Raw genomic sequence first — 16288 nt, forward strand, 5'->3', positions numbered from 1 at the left:
CATTACTATGATGTATTTAACTGCCATGTTGAGGAGTCCCATGGTCAGATCTCATTATTCAGAAGATGTTCCCTGTTATTTTAGTGCAAATCATATATATATATACATATACATAGATATATATATATAATGCAAAGTGATTGCACTATTTGCCAAGGGAGAAGTTCTTAGTTTTTTCTGTTATGGTGTTTGTTTGTTTTTCTCGGTGTAGGTAATTACTTTATGAATTCTACCTTTTCTTCTTTCCCTTCCCCCTTTTCCCCTTTTTATTTTATTTTTTCTGCTAGTGAATTTAAGTGTGTAACTGTTTAATATCAGCAATTTAACCCAATCAGGGAAGCTTTGCTCTATTTATTTAACTTTATCTCACTTGTAGAAATTGTTTCACCAGTATATTATTGGTTTATTTTTTTCCCCTAGTTTTTTAACTTGGGATGCTTATGACCACTCCCTTACCACCATTTTCATTGTTATTCAAAGCTCTGATACAGTTTTAATCTGATACGGAGGATGATAAAGAATTGCATTTAAATGGAATAGGAGACAAATGCAGTGAAGTGTAAAGTGGAATGAAGGTCTCAAAATCGTGTTGTATCCTGAGATAGCAGGATACAGCAAAAGATGGCAGAAGTTTCATAAGAAGTATTAGAAGTGAGGAATGGAAGAGCTTAAAGACGGAAAAAAAAAAAAAAAAAAAGAGAAGGAAAAGAATGTAGATGAGGTGGCTTCTTCATAAGATCCTGTTGTATCATTCAATTATTTTTAGCTTGTTAGACAAAATATGTTTTACTTATGTTATGCAGATGACGTGCCAAACTTAATTAGTCTATCAGAGTCTGTTGCCATTTTTAATCAGGTTGTCAGAATCTAAATCTCTAGAGCCCTAATGTAAACACTTCATAGCAAGCAAGTACTATATGAAACACTGAAACATCTCCAGACATTTGTGAAGCCTTTCAGCAAGACATGCCTGATTTTATTTTATTTTTTATTTTAATTTCAGAACTCACTGCTTCTGCAAAATTTGATTGAAGCTCAAACATTTCAAATGAATATGGGATCTGTTCCCAGGACCAACTTGTATTATAGAAGTTCTGTAACTTCTATAGTTCTGTGAAGCTTCACATTGAATCAGTACAAATACGATGTTTTCAGTGTAGATTTATTCAGAGTTTTATGGTACATCAAGCTCAAAGAGGACAGACTTTTCATGTGAACTTTCTAAAGAAATCTGAGATTTCAATTGCAGTTACTGAATGTGGTACCCAAGATTCAATATTGAAATTATATTTCTCAATCCATGAACCTTCAACATATTCTTTCTGGTTGACGCTATTTTCATTCTGGGAAGAAAAAACAAAAAATATATATTTGATTATTTTTTTTGGTTTTATTTCAGAATGTTGACCAGTCCTGTTTCACTCATTATTAATTAAATCAGTCTAACAGCAGCTACCGACTGTGGTGGAGTAAAAACATAACATTTAGACTTAAGTCCAGAACTTTGGAGAAATGGAGACTTTAAGGAAGTTATTATTTATTCTTTGTAACCAAATAACAATACAAGTACACTAAAGATTCTACTACATGTATAATGATCTTGTATATTTCTAATAGAAGCAAGTTTTTGCAACTTTCTACAAGGCATACTTTTTTTCTAAGAAAATCCAGTAAACTTTTCACTGAACAGTTTCAACCCTTAAAACATTACCTGACCTTTTTGTTTGCTTTAAAACTTACGCACAGCTTCATTTTTGGATCAATAATTTATCTGTGGACATCTTCAGCTTATTTTCAGTCAATTCACAAATGGAAAAATAGATGGAGTTTATTTGAAAGGCTGTTCACTGTTAGACCCAGAGAATATCAACGACCCTATACAATAAAACCATACCAGCTTTTGTCTCTCTCTAAAACAAGAAAAAATGGAGACTTGCCATTGCTATATAGAGCATTAAGAATTAGGGCTATTTCCAACTGAGACACCAGGGGCCAGAATCAGTGTTGAAATAATTTGTCATGATTTCATTAAATAAAAGTGGAGTTGTGCCCACTTACATCAGCAGCAGATTTGAGAACATATCCATATAGCTCCTACATTTATAGCGGAGAGCCTCCAAAGCCAGTAGACCAGAGATGGCAAGGATTAATTCAAGTACATAATTTTTATTTCACTAATCTGAATAAAGTACACATATGTGAGGGAAAAATATTCATACATCAAGTATTCTCCAAATTAATTGTTGAGCTATTAGATGGATGAATTCTCTCCGCATTTTTGGGGGGAAGAGATTTTTCTCTTAACTCGTTGAAATTGGAGTGAATAAGATGTGTGGAAACTTTAATGGAGAAGTTTCTATAATTCTCTGGTAGCTTATAATTGTTTATATTTATTATATCTTGAAACATGACTTGTTTCTTTCACCAACCTACATGATTTTCTCCAAAAACTATTCATACTCTTTCTCAAATCTGTTTTCTTATTCAGTCAAGTTTTAAATTATCTAAAAATAATCAATACTTATTGAGATGCTTGCAAGGCTATTGGTTCTAAAACAATGTATAACCACATAGCTTTTACCTGAGTCCACATGCAGTTAATTTTCTATCTCTTTCCACTACACACGTTGCCTCTGCAGCTATGTCGCATATTCTGTTTGAAGACAGGTATTACAATTCAGACTTCACTCATCATCAAGTTGCAGTGCACATCTGGTGTGTTTGTGGTGTGTAAGATAAAATAAAAATCACAATTTCTTTTTGTTGGTTCTTGAACAAATTGGAGTATACAGTGGTGGCTCTCAATTATCCAAATTTCATTTAATTTCTAAGGTGATACTGCTTCCTAATTGTTTTATGCTTCCTAAGTGTTATAGACTCATTTGAATATATCATTCTTTGCTGTGGAAAATGAGCAAAAATAGGACCTTGCTCATGAAACTATGAACACTAAAGGAATGATGGATTCTTTCTAAAAAGTTAATGGTCCCAGTCCTGTTACTACAGGATTAGTATCTGGATTGCAAGGACTAGCATTACAGTTGGCACAGGTTGACGTTTACTTGTTTTCTCAAGAAAAAGAGCAACTTGCAAGGTGTGTGGAGACTGAATTATCTTCCCCCCCTCCAGAGTTTTACTGACAGGTAAAGTTGAAACATGGAGAAATGTCAGGAAGATGCTGATGGCCGCAGCATCCATTTCCAATGGTAAAACAGGCTCCTGTGTGTCAATGATTTTGCCGGGTTTAACCCGGCTGGCAGCTAAACACCACACAGCCGTTCGCTCACCCTCCCCCCTCCCTCTCTGGGATGGGGGAGAGAAACGGGAAAGTGAAGCCTGTGAGTTGAGATAAAGACAGTTTATTAAGACAGGAAAATAATAATAACAATAATAATAATAATAGTGATAATGGTAATAGTATTAACAATAATAATGTGTAAGAAAACAAGTGATGCACAATGCAATTGCTCACCACCCGCTGACCGATGCCCAGCCTATTCCCGAGCAGCCGGCCCCCCACCCCGGCCAGCCACCCCTATATATTGTTTAGCATGACGTCAGATGGTATGGAATACCCCTTTGGCCAGTTTGGGTCAGCTGTCCTGGGTCTGTCCCCTCCCAGCTCCTGCTGCACCCCCAGCCTGCTCGCTGGCAGGACAGAGCAAGAAGCCGAAAAGTCCTTGGCCTGGTGTAAACACTGCTCTGCAACAATTAAAACATCAGCATGTTATCAGCGCTCTTCTCATCCTAATCCAAAACATAGCACCCTACCAGCTACTATGAGCTACTTAACTCTGTCCTAACTGGAACCAGGACAGATATCCACCCCTTATTCCATACCATTTATGTCATGCTCAGGTTACACTCTGTCCAATACATTCTAATTAATCACCATTTTCATCTATGATATATAGCAATCATGGTAGTGATGACATACATTATTATATAATAATTAACATACTACAATTCAACTCATGGGCTATTCTCACCCAGTATCAAATCCCCTTGAGGTACACACCGGACCTCCCCATTCTTTTGCATTACCCACCAAGTGCATCCAGGTCCCTGAGCAAAAGCAATTCCACGAATGGGTTTGCCTTTTCCTGAGGCAGGAGTAGCCCAGACTGTTTTACCCAGCATGTTTCTTACGTGCACTACAGGAACTTTATCCCCTTCTACAGTGCGTAACAGGTTTGATTGGGCAGGTCCAGCTCGGTTGGCAGATCCCCTGGTATTGACTAACCAGGTGGCCTTTGCCAAATGTGTATCCCAATTTTTGAATGTCCCAGCACCCATTGCTTTCAGTGTAGTCTTCAACAGTCCATTGTATCGTTCAACTTTTCCAGAGGCTGGTGCATGATAGGGGATGTGATACACCCACTCAATACCATGTTCTTTGGCCCAAGTGTCTATAAGGTTGTTTCGGAAATGAGTCCCGTTGTCTGACTCAATTCTCTCTGGGGTGCCATGTCGCCATAAGACTTGCTTTTCAAGGCCCAGGATAGTGTTCCGGGCGGTGGCATGGGGCACAGGATATGTTTCCAGCCATCCGGTGGTTGCTTCCACCATTGTAAGTACGTGGCGCTTGCCGTTGCGGGTTTGAGGGAGTGTGATGTAATCAATCTGCCAGGCCTCTCCATATTTATATTTCAGCCATCGTCCTCCATACCAAAGAGGTTTTGACCGTTTGGCTTGCTTGATTGCAGCACATGTTTCACAGTCATGAATAACCTGTGCTATAGTGTCCATGGTCAGGTCCACCCCTCGATCACGAGCCCATCTGTAGGTTGCATCTCTACCTTGATGGCCTGAGGTGTCATGGGCCCATCGGGCTATAAATAATTCACCTTTATGTTGCCAGTCCAGGTCCACCTGAGCCACTTCAATCTTAGCAGCCTGATCCACCTGCTGGTTGTTTTGGTGTTCTTCAGTAGCCCGATTCTTGGGCACATGAGCATCTACATGGCGTACCTTTACAACCAGGTTCTCTACCCGGGCAGCAATATCTTGCCACAATGCCGCAGCCCAGATGGGCTTGCCCCTGCGCTGCCAGTTGTTCTGCTTCCATTGCTGTAACCACCCCCACAGGGCATTTGCTACCATCCACTTTTCTCGTTCAGCAATATCTAAAGCCAGCTGAATGGCTTTTACTTCTGCAAACTGACTCGATTCACCTTCTCCCTCAGCAGCTTCTGCAACTCGTCGTGTAGGACTCCATACAGCAGCTTTCCATCTCCGATGCTTTCCCACAATACGACAGGACCCGTCAGTGAACAAGGCATATTTCTTCTCATTTTCTGGTAGCTTGTTGTACAGGGGGGCTTCTTCAGCACGAACCACCTCCTCCTCTGGTGATATCCCAAAGTATTTGCCTTCTGGCCAGTCCATAATCACCTCCAAGATTCCTGGGCGACTGGGGTTTCCTATTCGAGCCCGCTGAGTAATCAGTGCAACCCACTTGCTCCATGTAGCATCAGTTGCATGATGCGTAGAGGGGACCCTTCCTTTGAACATCCAGCCTAGTACCGGCAGTCGGGGTGCCAGGAGGAGCTGCGCTTCAGTACCGACCACTTCTGAAGCAGATCGAACTCCTTCATATGCTGCCAATATCTCCTTTTCAGTTGGAGTATAGCGGGCTTCAGATCCTCTGTATCCCCGACTCCAAAACCCCAGGGGTCGACCTCGAGTTTCCCCAGGTTCTTTCTGCCAGAGGCTCCAGGTGGGACCATTCTCTCCGGCTGCGGTGTAGAGCACATTCTTTACATCTGGTCCTGTTCGGACTGGCCCGAGGGCTACTGCATGAACTATTTCCTGCTTAATTTGTTCAAAGGCTTGTCGTTGCTCAGGGCCCCATTCAAAAGCATTCTTCTTACGGGTTACTTGGTAGAGCGGGTTTACAATCAGACTGTAATTTGGAATATGCATTCTCCAAAACCCCACGACACCTAGGAAAGTTTGTGTTTCTTTTTTGCTAGTTGGTGGAGACATAGCTGTTATTTTGTTGATCACATCCATTGGGATTTGACGGCGTCCATCTTGCCATTTTATTCCTAAAAACTGGATCTCTCGTGCAGGTCCTTTAACTTTATTCTGTTTTATGGCAAAACCAGCCTTCAGAAGGATTTGGACTATCTTCTTCCCTTTCTCGAAAACTTCTTCTGCAGTGTCACCCCACACAATGATGTCATCGATGTACTGCAGGTGTTCAGGAGCTTCCCCCTGCTCCAGCGCAGACTGGATCAGTCCATGGCAAATGGTAGGGCTGTGTTTCCACCCCTGGGGCAGCCGATTCCAAGTATATTGGACTCCCCTCCAAGTGAAAGCAAACTGTGGCCTGCACTGTGCTGCTAGAGGGATGGAGAAAAATGCATTAGCGATATCAATTGTGGCATACCACTTGGCTGCCTTTGATTCCAGTTCATACTGGAGTTCTAGCATGTCCGGCACTGCAGCACTCAGTGGTGGCGTGACTTCGTTCAGGCCACGATAGTCCACTGTTAGTCTCCACTCACCATTAGACTTTCGCACTGGCCATATGGGACTATTAAAAGGTGAATGAGTCTTGCTGATCACTCCTTGGCTCTCCAGTTGACGAATTAGCTTATGGATGGGACTCAGGGAGTCTCGGTTGGTGCGATATTGCCGCCGGTGCACAGTTGTGGTAGCGATCGGCACTTGCTGTTCTTCAACCCTCAGCAACCCCACAACAGAAGGGTCCTCTGAGAGACCAGGCAAGGTAGACAACTGTTTAATGTCCTCTGTCTCCAAAGCAGCTATGCCAAAAGCCCAGCGGAACCCTTTTGGGTCCTTGAAATATCCTCTTCTAAGATAGTCTATGCCAAGGATGCATGGAGCATCTGGGCCAGTCACAATACGGTGCTTTTGCCACTCATTACCGGTTAGACTCACTTCAGCCTCCAATACAGTTAACTGCTGGGATCCCCCCGTCACACCATAAATACAGATGGGCTCTGGCCCTTTATAGCTTGATGGCATTAGAGTACATTGTGCACCGGTGTCTACCAAAGCCTTATACTTCTGTGCGTCTGACGTGCCAGGCCATCGAATCCACACAGTCCAATAAACTCGATTGTCCCTTTCCTCCCCCTGGCTGGAGGCAGGGCCCCTCTAGTCCTGGTCAGAATCTTCATTTCTGTGTTTAAAGGACTGCCTGCTGGAAGTTGGAGCAGCAAACCTTTCAGAGAACTCCTTTTTCCCAATTGTTTTCCTTTGCAATTCACGTACCCGTGCCTCTAGGGTCGCAGTAGATTTTCCATCCCATTTTCTCATGTCCTCTCCATGGTCACGTAGGTAAAACCACAGGGTGGCGCGGTGTGTGTGCCCACCATATTGTCTTCCTTGCATAGATGAACGTTTACCCCTAATAGCTGAGACACTGGTTTGTACAGGTGGGGAGGAAAATAAACTCTCTTTAAGTTGGTGGATCTCTTCAGAAAGTTTCTCCAAGGTATTCTCTTTTAGCTGGTGGACACTGGTTCGTTCAGGTGAAGGGGAAGATAATCTTTCTTCAAGTTGGTGGATCTTTTCAGAAAGTTTCTCCAAAGCATTCTCTTTTAGCTGGTGGACACTGGTTCGTTCAGGTGAAGGGGAAGATAATCTTTCTTCAAGTTGGTGGATCTTTTCAGAAAGTTTCTCTAAAGCATTCTCTTTTAGCTGGTGGACACTGGTTCGTTCAGGTGGAGGGGAAGATAATCTTTCTTCAAGTTGGTGGATCTTTTCAGAAAGTTTCTCCACAGCTGAGACACAGGCCTTTAGGGAAGAGGAGAGATTTCCTTCGTACTGCCGGAGTATTTTAGTCACTTCATTCACTGTGGGATTCTCCTCCGTTTTCCAGGCTAGCATTGCCAATGAGTTGGCATATGATGATGGGGCACTCTGTACAAACTTCCGCCACATGGGTAGTGTACACCGGACTGCATCTGGATCTGCGGATGTTTGTGCGTCGTCTAGGTCCTTATAAATTACTTCCCGTACGGCCAATTCCCTCAGGTACTGAATTCCCTTCTCCATGGTGGTCCATTTGCTTGGTAAACATACAAGTTCTTCCTTGAAGAGATACCTTTCCTTCACAGCTGACAGGAGACGCCTCCAGAGGCTGCGAGATCGTGCTCCATCTCCAATTGCTTTGTCAATGCATGCGTCCCTAGCAAGGGATCCCAGCCGCCTGGCTTCCTTGCCCTCCAATTCCACATAATTGGCTCCCGTGTCCCAGCACCGGAGCAGCCAGGTGACAAGCTGCTCGCCTATACAGCGACCAAAATCTTTTCGCACATCTCGTAGCTCACGCTGGTATAGAGTCCGGGTAATTACTGTTGATTTTTCGACATCCTCATCCTCATCTTCAGTCTTCTGCACCTTTGATGGCCGGTGTAGAGTCCGGGTAGTTACTGTTGATTTTCCGACATCCTCATCCTCATCTTCAGTCTCCTGCACCTTTGATGGCTGGTATGGAGTCCGGGTAGTTACTGTTGATTTTTCGCCATCCTCATCCTCATCTTCAGTCTCCTGCACCTTTGATGGCCCAGCCTCGTCTTCACTACGCCCAGACTTAGCAGAAGACTGTCTGCGTTTTAAACGACCTGAGCCTCTATACCATTTTTTCACCTTGTCTACAGGGGCAACTTGCACTGCTACAGCTCGTTTCTCTGACCCAGCCACAGGGTCTGCCACAGGGGTTGGAATACCCTCTGCGGGGTCAACTTGCACTGCTACAGCTCGTTTCTCTGACCCAGACGCAGGGTCTGCCACAGGGGTTGGAATACCCTCTGCGGGGTCAACTTGCACTGCTACAGCTCGTTTCTCTGACCCAGACACAGGGTCTGCCACAGGGGTTGGAATACCCTCTGCGGGGTCAACTTGCACTGCTACAGCTCGTTTCTCTGACCCAGCCACAGGAGTGGGAGCAGCTGCACGAGCTGGGGCAGCTGCAGGGGCTGGAGCTGGAGCGGCTGCAGGAGCTGGAGCTGGAGCGGCTGCAGGAGCTGGAGCTGGAGTGGCTGCAGGGGCTGGAGCGGCTGCAGGAGCTGGAGCTGGAGCGGCTGCAGGAGCTGGAGCTGGAGCGGCTGCAGGAGCCGGAACGGCTGCAGGAGCTGGAGCGGCTGCAGGAGCTGGAACTGGAGCGGCTGCAGGAGCTGGAGCGGCTGCAGGAGCTGGAGCGGCTGCAGGAGCTGGAGCTGGAGTAGCTGCAGGAGCTGGAACTGGAGCGGCTGCAGGAGCTGGAGCGGCTGCAGGAGCTGGAACTGGAACGGCTGCAGGAGCTGGAGCTGGAGTAGCTGCAGGAGCTGGAACTGGAGCGGCTGCAGGAGCTGGAGCGGCTGCAGGAGCTGGAGCTGGAGCGGCTGCAGGAGCTGGAGCTGGAGCGGCTGCAGGAGCTGGAGCTGGAGCGGCCGCAGGAGCTGGAGCTGGAGTGGCTGCAGGAGCTGGAGCTGGAACGGCTGCAGGAGCTGGAGCTAGGTTGCTAGTAGCATCAATTGCAGCTCGATAGGCACAAGCCAGACCCCAGCACGCTACAGTGATTTGTGTCACTTTGGAACTGCCAGAGTCATGACACCTTTTTTTCAAGCATTCTGCCAGCTTTTTAGGATTTTGCAGTTGTTCAGGGGTGAATGTCCAAAACACTGGAGGTGACCACTGCTCTAGAAACCTGCCCATATCCTCCCACACTCCCTGCCACTCGCAACTATCCCGCCTCAAGGCAGATCTCCGGATGAGATTCCTAAGTAGTTGTTTAACCCTCCACAAAATCTGAAGTGCATTCAGGAGACATAACAACAAGAGCAGGCTGGTCTGAGTATCCCAAGGATATTCAACATCTCGGAGAACCACCGTAACTAACTCGGGGGATAAGAGGGTGGTGGTGAAGGAGAAAGGGAGAGTGAACAGGTAGGGAAACATGTCTTCCCCTGTCCCCTTCACAGATTGGCTCCCTAACGAAAACAGGCAATAGGTGTAATTGCTAATAGTTTCCGAGATATGGGTTCCAAAGTATAGAGTCGACGTCAGTGCTGAGTACAAATACCAGGTTAAAGTCGTGACCAGATATTTCATCATTTCATAAGCCATTGCTACACCGCACAGTACCATAACAATCTTAAACCAGGGCCCGGAAAGGATAAACAGTGCAACAGGGAGCACATACAGAAAGTAACGCACCATAAAACTCAATTTGGAATACAGGTACAGCAGACTGGAGATTAAGGCAATCAACATCGTGACTAGCAACTATTAAGCAGGTCCAATACTTATACCAATTTTAGTTTAACACACTCTGGTCAGATTTGTCAATATCTCAACCCTTCGGGCCCCACGTTGGGCGCCAAAAAGACTGTTGTGGTTTAACCCGGCTGGCAGCTAAACACCACACAGCCGTTCGCTCACCCTCCCCCCTCCCTCTCTGGGATGGGGGAGAGAAACGGGAAAGTGAAGCCTGTGAGTTGAGATAAAGACAGTTTATTAAGACAGGAAAATAATAATAACAATAATAATAATAATAGTGATAATGGTAATAGTATTAACAATAATAATGTGTAAGAAAACAAGTGATGCACAATGCAATTGCTCACCACCCGCTGACCGATGCCCAGCCTATTCCCGAGCAGCCGGCCCCCCACCCCGGCCAGCCACCCCTATATATTGTTTAGCATGACGTCAGATGGTATGGAATACCCCTTTGGCCAGTTTGGGTCAGCTGTCCTGGGTCTGTCCCCTCCCAGCTCCTGCTGCACCCCCAGCCTGCTCGCTGGCAGGACAGAGCAAGAAGCCGAAAAGTCCTTGGCCTGGTGTAAACACTGCTCTGCAACAATTAAAACATCAGCATGTTATCAGCGCTCTTCTCATCCTAATCCAAAACATAGCACCCTACCAGCTACTATGAGCTACTTAACTCTGTCCTAACTGGAACCAGGACACAATCTCATCCTTCTCACAGATAAAACATTATTTTCAAGACTTTTTATGTTTATTTTTTTGTTCTAGTAAGGGTAAGAAATATCAGTGGAGAGGTCATAAATAAATATGGGTAGCTTCTGTGAACTTCCTTTGGAGTAAAATATTACTTGTTAATCTGTGCACATCTGTATCTCAGGGGCCGACTTTTGGTTAAGTTTGTCTCAACCTGGATGCCAAGTTATCATATTGCTATTGACCAAGTCAACAATGATGCTATTAGTTGAATAATAGGGTTTAGTTTATGTAATCCCATTTTTCCATACTCAATAATTTTCATTAATTCTTTTTCTGTCTATTTTTTCCCCATGTTTTTGCCTTTTTTTGCTAATGTGATGTATAAGGTTTTGCTTCAAACTTCTTTCTGAAAAGTCCACAAGAAGTAACACCCAACTCACTTTCCTGATATGCTGTAGGGAAGCTGCTATGAAGATAACCATGCCTAAAAGCTTCTTGCAAATAACCAAGTATAATAGGAATAAAAAAAGCCATGTGATATTTTTCTGGACATATCTTTATGATAGAAAAGAAAAGGAAAGGAAAGTTGCTTCTTCTTTCTTCATTTTGCCCAGTGAACAACTCCAAATTTAAGTAATTTTGTATACTAACCTCTATTAAATTCTGTTTGATCCACTGGGGCTATGTGGTTTGGGTTCCTTTTGGACATACTTTTGCATACTTTCTCATAAGCCACAATAGCAAAACAGTAACCGTGAGTTTAAAAATATCCTGCTTGATAATATTTTGTGTGTGTGAGAGTCATCATGGTGTATCTTTGAGCTCATAGGGGTTTAGTAAAAGAAGTTCATGTAAATATAGCTCCTCCTTGCTTGTAACAATAGAATGCTTAAACATGGCATTGTTATTGACTTCATTTTATATAGCAACAGGGTCTTTTCTCATTAAAAAAAAAAAAAAAAAAAAAAAAAAACAGTGTCCCCCATGGAAGGAGGAAAAAAAGAAAGAAAAGGAAAAAAAAAAAGAAAAGAAAAGAGGGGAAAAAAAAAGGAAAAAAATAAAAAAGGAAGCATTTTGAATGAATCAGAAGACAAGGGCAATAGAAAGAGGCATAAAAGGATAAGGACTGTACTTGGTAGAGCCTGCTGTCAGACGCATCTTCTCACAGACACTGAAACTGTGTTAAGTTGTTCAAGGACTTTCACAGATGGTCCCAGCTAGAGACTGAAATCTTGAAAAGAGAACATTGCCAAGATAGAGAAAAGTCTTTATGGTTCCTATCTCTTTGGAAATATTTGGACTTTCGTGATTTTTAAATTATTTCCTAGTTCCAAAACCAGAGCTTAGGAGGAGAGAATTTCAAATCTTCTTTCTGTTTCATTGAAGGACAAATTGGAATCAAGACTTTTACTCTTCCATAATACTGCCTTATTAATTTTAGTATGCAGAGTATTAGTGTGTTTCTTTGTCTCTCCTGCAGGAACTGCTTTACTTAAATATTCATTCAGCCAGAGAAAATTACTTTGCCTATTTTTAGGGCACTTATGTGAGAGGTGAAACCCTGGACTCTTTTTTATATTCATTTAATAATAAAATAGTTTATGCAATACAGAGCTCACATAGAATACCTCATAGCCCATTAGCACTCAGCAGTAAGGTGGCAGACCTTGATTTCTGTTGTGAACCAAGTAAGTAGATAAACATGAACTTAGGTCTCCTTTTTGTAAGTTAACTGTCCTGTCTTCTTCTGTGGAAGTGTGTTGATTCACAATTCCCTCCTGCCCTGCAGAGATTTTTAAAGCCTGCTGCTTATTGCCAATTAAAATTCTGCGATACAAGTGTTTAACTCATATTTGTTTTAAATGAGAAATTTGGAAAGATGTCACTTACATGCTAAGACAAAATGGATTATAAATTTTATTATTAGTCAAGGACCAAATGGGGAAAAATCAAGCTTTTGCATAGTCTATTTCTCCAATCAAAGAAGAGTCATCTTGCAAATCAGAGTAATTTTTGCATAAGGAGACTAAAGTGGGCCATATGGAATCAAGCAGTACCACAACATAGCGCTCAACTGCTATTTCAGCTGGATTTATAAGCTGTCCTACATCTTGATGTTAAGGATCAGAATTTGATTACTGTACTTGATTAAGTAATATACAAATATTTTAGGCAATTTGTGGCAGGGCAAGTGTATGTGATCATGAGTCCAAAAGAGGTTACAAAAAAGGTTCTTGGCAAAACCTAATGCAAATGTAAATTAATTTAAATCTTATATAGGAAGTCTGAAAACAATACTATATTCCACAAAAAAAGTTGTATATTCCAGTAGTGTTACAGTTAGTACACAATATTTAATTAATGTTGAAAAGTTTTGTTTTAATTATTTAGATAAATATTGTAGTGCTTTTTAGCTAAGAGATTAAAAATAAAGACTTTTTTTTTCCTAAGCAGAAGCCCATGAAGGAAATCCTCTAAAAGTAAAAGTAACTCTTTTTGAAGTAATGAAATGTTCCCACTGAAAAGTTTATTTATTGAAAGTAACATTAAAATCTGTCAGTTTTACAAAATATGTTCTTTTGTCAGGATAAAATCATCACACATGTCCAGTTCTGTTTTAATGCTAGTTCAAAATAATTGTATGTTTATATCCCTTCTCATATCAGACACATTTGTTAGCATTTTACAATTAAGGGGAGCCCTACTATATGCTGAATTGAAGTCTGCATAGCCTGCTTGAGCACCTGAGCCATCTGAGAAATTAGTTTAAGCTGGGATGCTGAACAGTCTTTCCCAGCAATGTGGCAGCAGGGCTGCTCCATGCAGGGAGGGAGGCAGAAGCAAGGTGGGCTGTGTCCACACTGACAAGTGTTCATGCTTTGCTGCTGGTTCAGTCAGAGCCATCAGGTACCACCTACTCATCCTCAGTTGTTGCCTGTAGGGCAAGCACCCAAAACTCCTTTCTGCCTGTTCTCCACATACAGTTTAAACTGTTTTAACCTGTTTTCTCAAAACAGGAAAAGGGAATCTTGATGGGAAAAAATGTAAGGAAAAACTAATAAGAAATATAAATAAATTATGTAAAAACCTCTTTGAGGCAAAAGAGGCCACAGTGGAACAGAGAGGCCACAGGGCATGAAGGTAGCCAGAGATGTTCTTAATATGATACTAGAGAGGACTGGGATTACATACAGCCCCTATGAAGTTATATGAGGGGTGGCGTGAGGATGACATAGCATATCTTGTATGGGAAGAGTGAAGTCTGAGTGGGACAAAACCAAAAAGGAGCAGTAGCTGCAGTGCTCATTTTGTCTGTAGAGTAATAATGGGAATTATTTTTACTGAGAGAAGGAAAGATGGCATACTGAAATTCACTGTCTGAAAGACTTTAAGTGTAGGGCCTAAGGCCAATCTGTTTTTTTCTACCCTCCCCTCAGTGTATCCAGCACAGGTGCTTTGAGTTCCAAGGGCCAGTTGGACAGGGTAACTAGCAGGCCAGGCACCTAATTTAAGTAGATCTTTGAATGCCTTTGTGGAAGGTGAATCAGTGAGAAAGATGGTACTTATGTTTGTTTGGTTTCAAATAAATTGCTGGTAATAGCAAAGAAGTTCTAAGTTACAGGAAAAGAGCCATAAGGTGGGTCTGAGAAATCAAAAGAATTACTGATGATACTAATGAAGTAGGTTGGATCCTAAAGAATAAACATTTTGGAAAAAAAAACAAAAAACTGGGGTGTTGATAAAACATTCAAAAGTTAGGATGAAAGAGGGAAAAACTATCTGTGTAAGTAGAGGGCAAGTTTTTTTTTTTTTCCTGATATTTTACTTTTCAGCTGCTACGTATCTCTGTGTGTATATATATCTACATATTTGTGTCTTTCTAGTTTATAAGCATATTATAAGACAGAACTTGTGTGTCAGTCTGCTTCCTTCCGTATCAGTATTTTGAGGTGTATGTATCTGAAATGTCACAAGTATGTGGCCATATGCTTGTTCCCTAATATTAATGGCAAAAAACAGAAGTGTTTATAGATTTGAATGTATTTTGTGGATAGATTAATGGTTCCAAATAACCTGGAGCTCTACAGGAAGAATGGGTGCTTCTATAGCTTTTCAGGGTGGTTATTTTTTTAATTATTATTATTATTATATATATACTTTTTTCTCTTCAAGGCTTTTCTAGGCCTCTTGAAAGGTGAAGCTTTAGCTAAAGTAGAGGCGTTTAGAAAATAAAGAGAAAGGCAGCAAACAGAACTTTCTAGAAAATTTCTTTCCTTTAGCAAAGAGCTGATGCACAACTCTTCTTTACACTTATCTTTTATGATGGTTGCTTGCTAACAGGGTCTTTATTCCTGGGAAGTTTAATTGGAAAATGGAACTATGTCGTCTTTTGGTGGTTTGCACATGTATGAGAAGAATTTTTTGATAAATAAATTCTTTTTGAATCACTTCAGTTGAATGAGGTGTGCAGATACACATTTGGGATCTGCAAAAATTTGAGAGTTGGCATTGAAGTATCTAGAACTTAAGAAGTGATATATTTGAGCGTAAAATAGTTGAATAGTCAAAATGGTTCTCTTGCAATGTTTTGGTAATATAGATTTTTCTGAGCTAATAATAATTCAGCTTAACAACGTAGTAATACATAAATATACTGAACAGTATAAATGGCAGACAATTATTCCTCTATTCCAACACTTACTAGAATTGGAATGTTATGTGTTTTTTGTTTTGTTTTGTTTTTTTGTTTTTGCTACCTGCTTTCTTAAATAAAATTGCCTGTTGCTCTGCTTAATCTGAAGGTTTTCTAGGTGACTTATTGTGCTGGGGACTACCACCAAAGGAGACAGAAAAACTATTGAGTCACTTTTTAGAGGATTAGTTCTGCTTTGCTTCCATAAGGAATTAGACTTTTGACCTTGGCTGAATTTGGTAGCGTTTGATATATGTTTAAGACATTTGCATAAAATGTAACTATATAATTTCATTTAATCCAACATATAACATCAGTATTGTTCCCATCTTTCATCTTTGCAGTGTGTTACTGGACTTATGATGAAATTTCAAGTAAAGGACAGAAATGCCATACTTCTTGCAGTACTGCCTGGATTCAAGGTAAGTCTGTTTCTGTTACTGCTTGGAAAGGCATCATTGGCTGTATCTAATGAACTGTAAACCTACATTTTCATATTACTGACTTAAAGAAAGACAGAAAAGCTTAAGCCTGGCCTTTGAATGATGAAAACAAAGCTTGCAAACTCAGGTGCTTAGATTGATGTAATAACTGTAACACTCAAATAGTTTTTTGCGGTGCAGAGAGTGTCTGTGGAAAGATGCATGTTCTAAATTGTCTGAAAGAAGAGTA

The 16288-nt window shown here is 41.8% G+C and overlaps 1 protein-coding gene across 18 annotated transcripts in view; it reads left to right on the top strand.

Moving 5' to 3' along the window:
* The window catches only part of LOC310898586 (uncharacterized protein), a 301122-nt gene that overhangs the window by 102751 nt on the left and 182083 nt on the right, over positions 1-16288 (top strand). For 12 of the 18 annotated variants that reach the window (XR_014583460.1, XR_014583461.1, XR_014583462.1 and 9 more), the window contains one exon: positions 15961-16038. Coding sequence is in view for 3 of the 18 variants with exons in the window: in XM_083833845.1 (XP_083689971.1) it covers positions 13798-13830; positions 15961-16038 (111 nt within the window). In the remaining 15 variants the exon portion in view is untranslated. The other 6 variants (XM_083833845.1, XM_083833846.1, XM_083833844.1 and 3 more) reach the window with 3 other exon arrangements.

Source organism: Anser anser (genome assembly GCF_964211835.1).
Source record: "Anser anser genome assembly, chromosome: 4".
In the NCBI taxonomy this organism is placed as follows: domain Eukaryota; kingdom Metazoa; phylum Chordata; class Aves; order Anseriformes; family Anatidae; genus Anser; species Anser anser.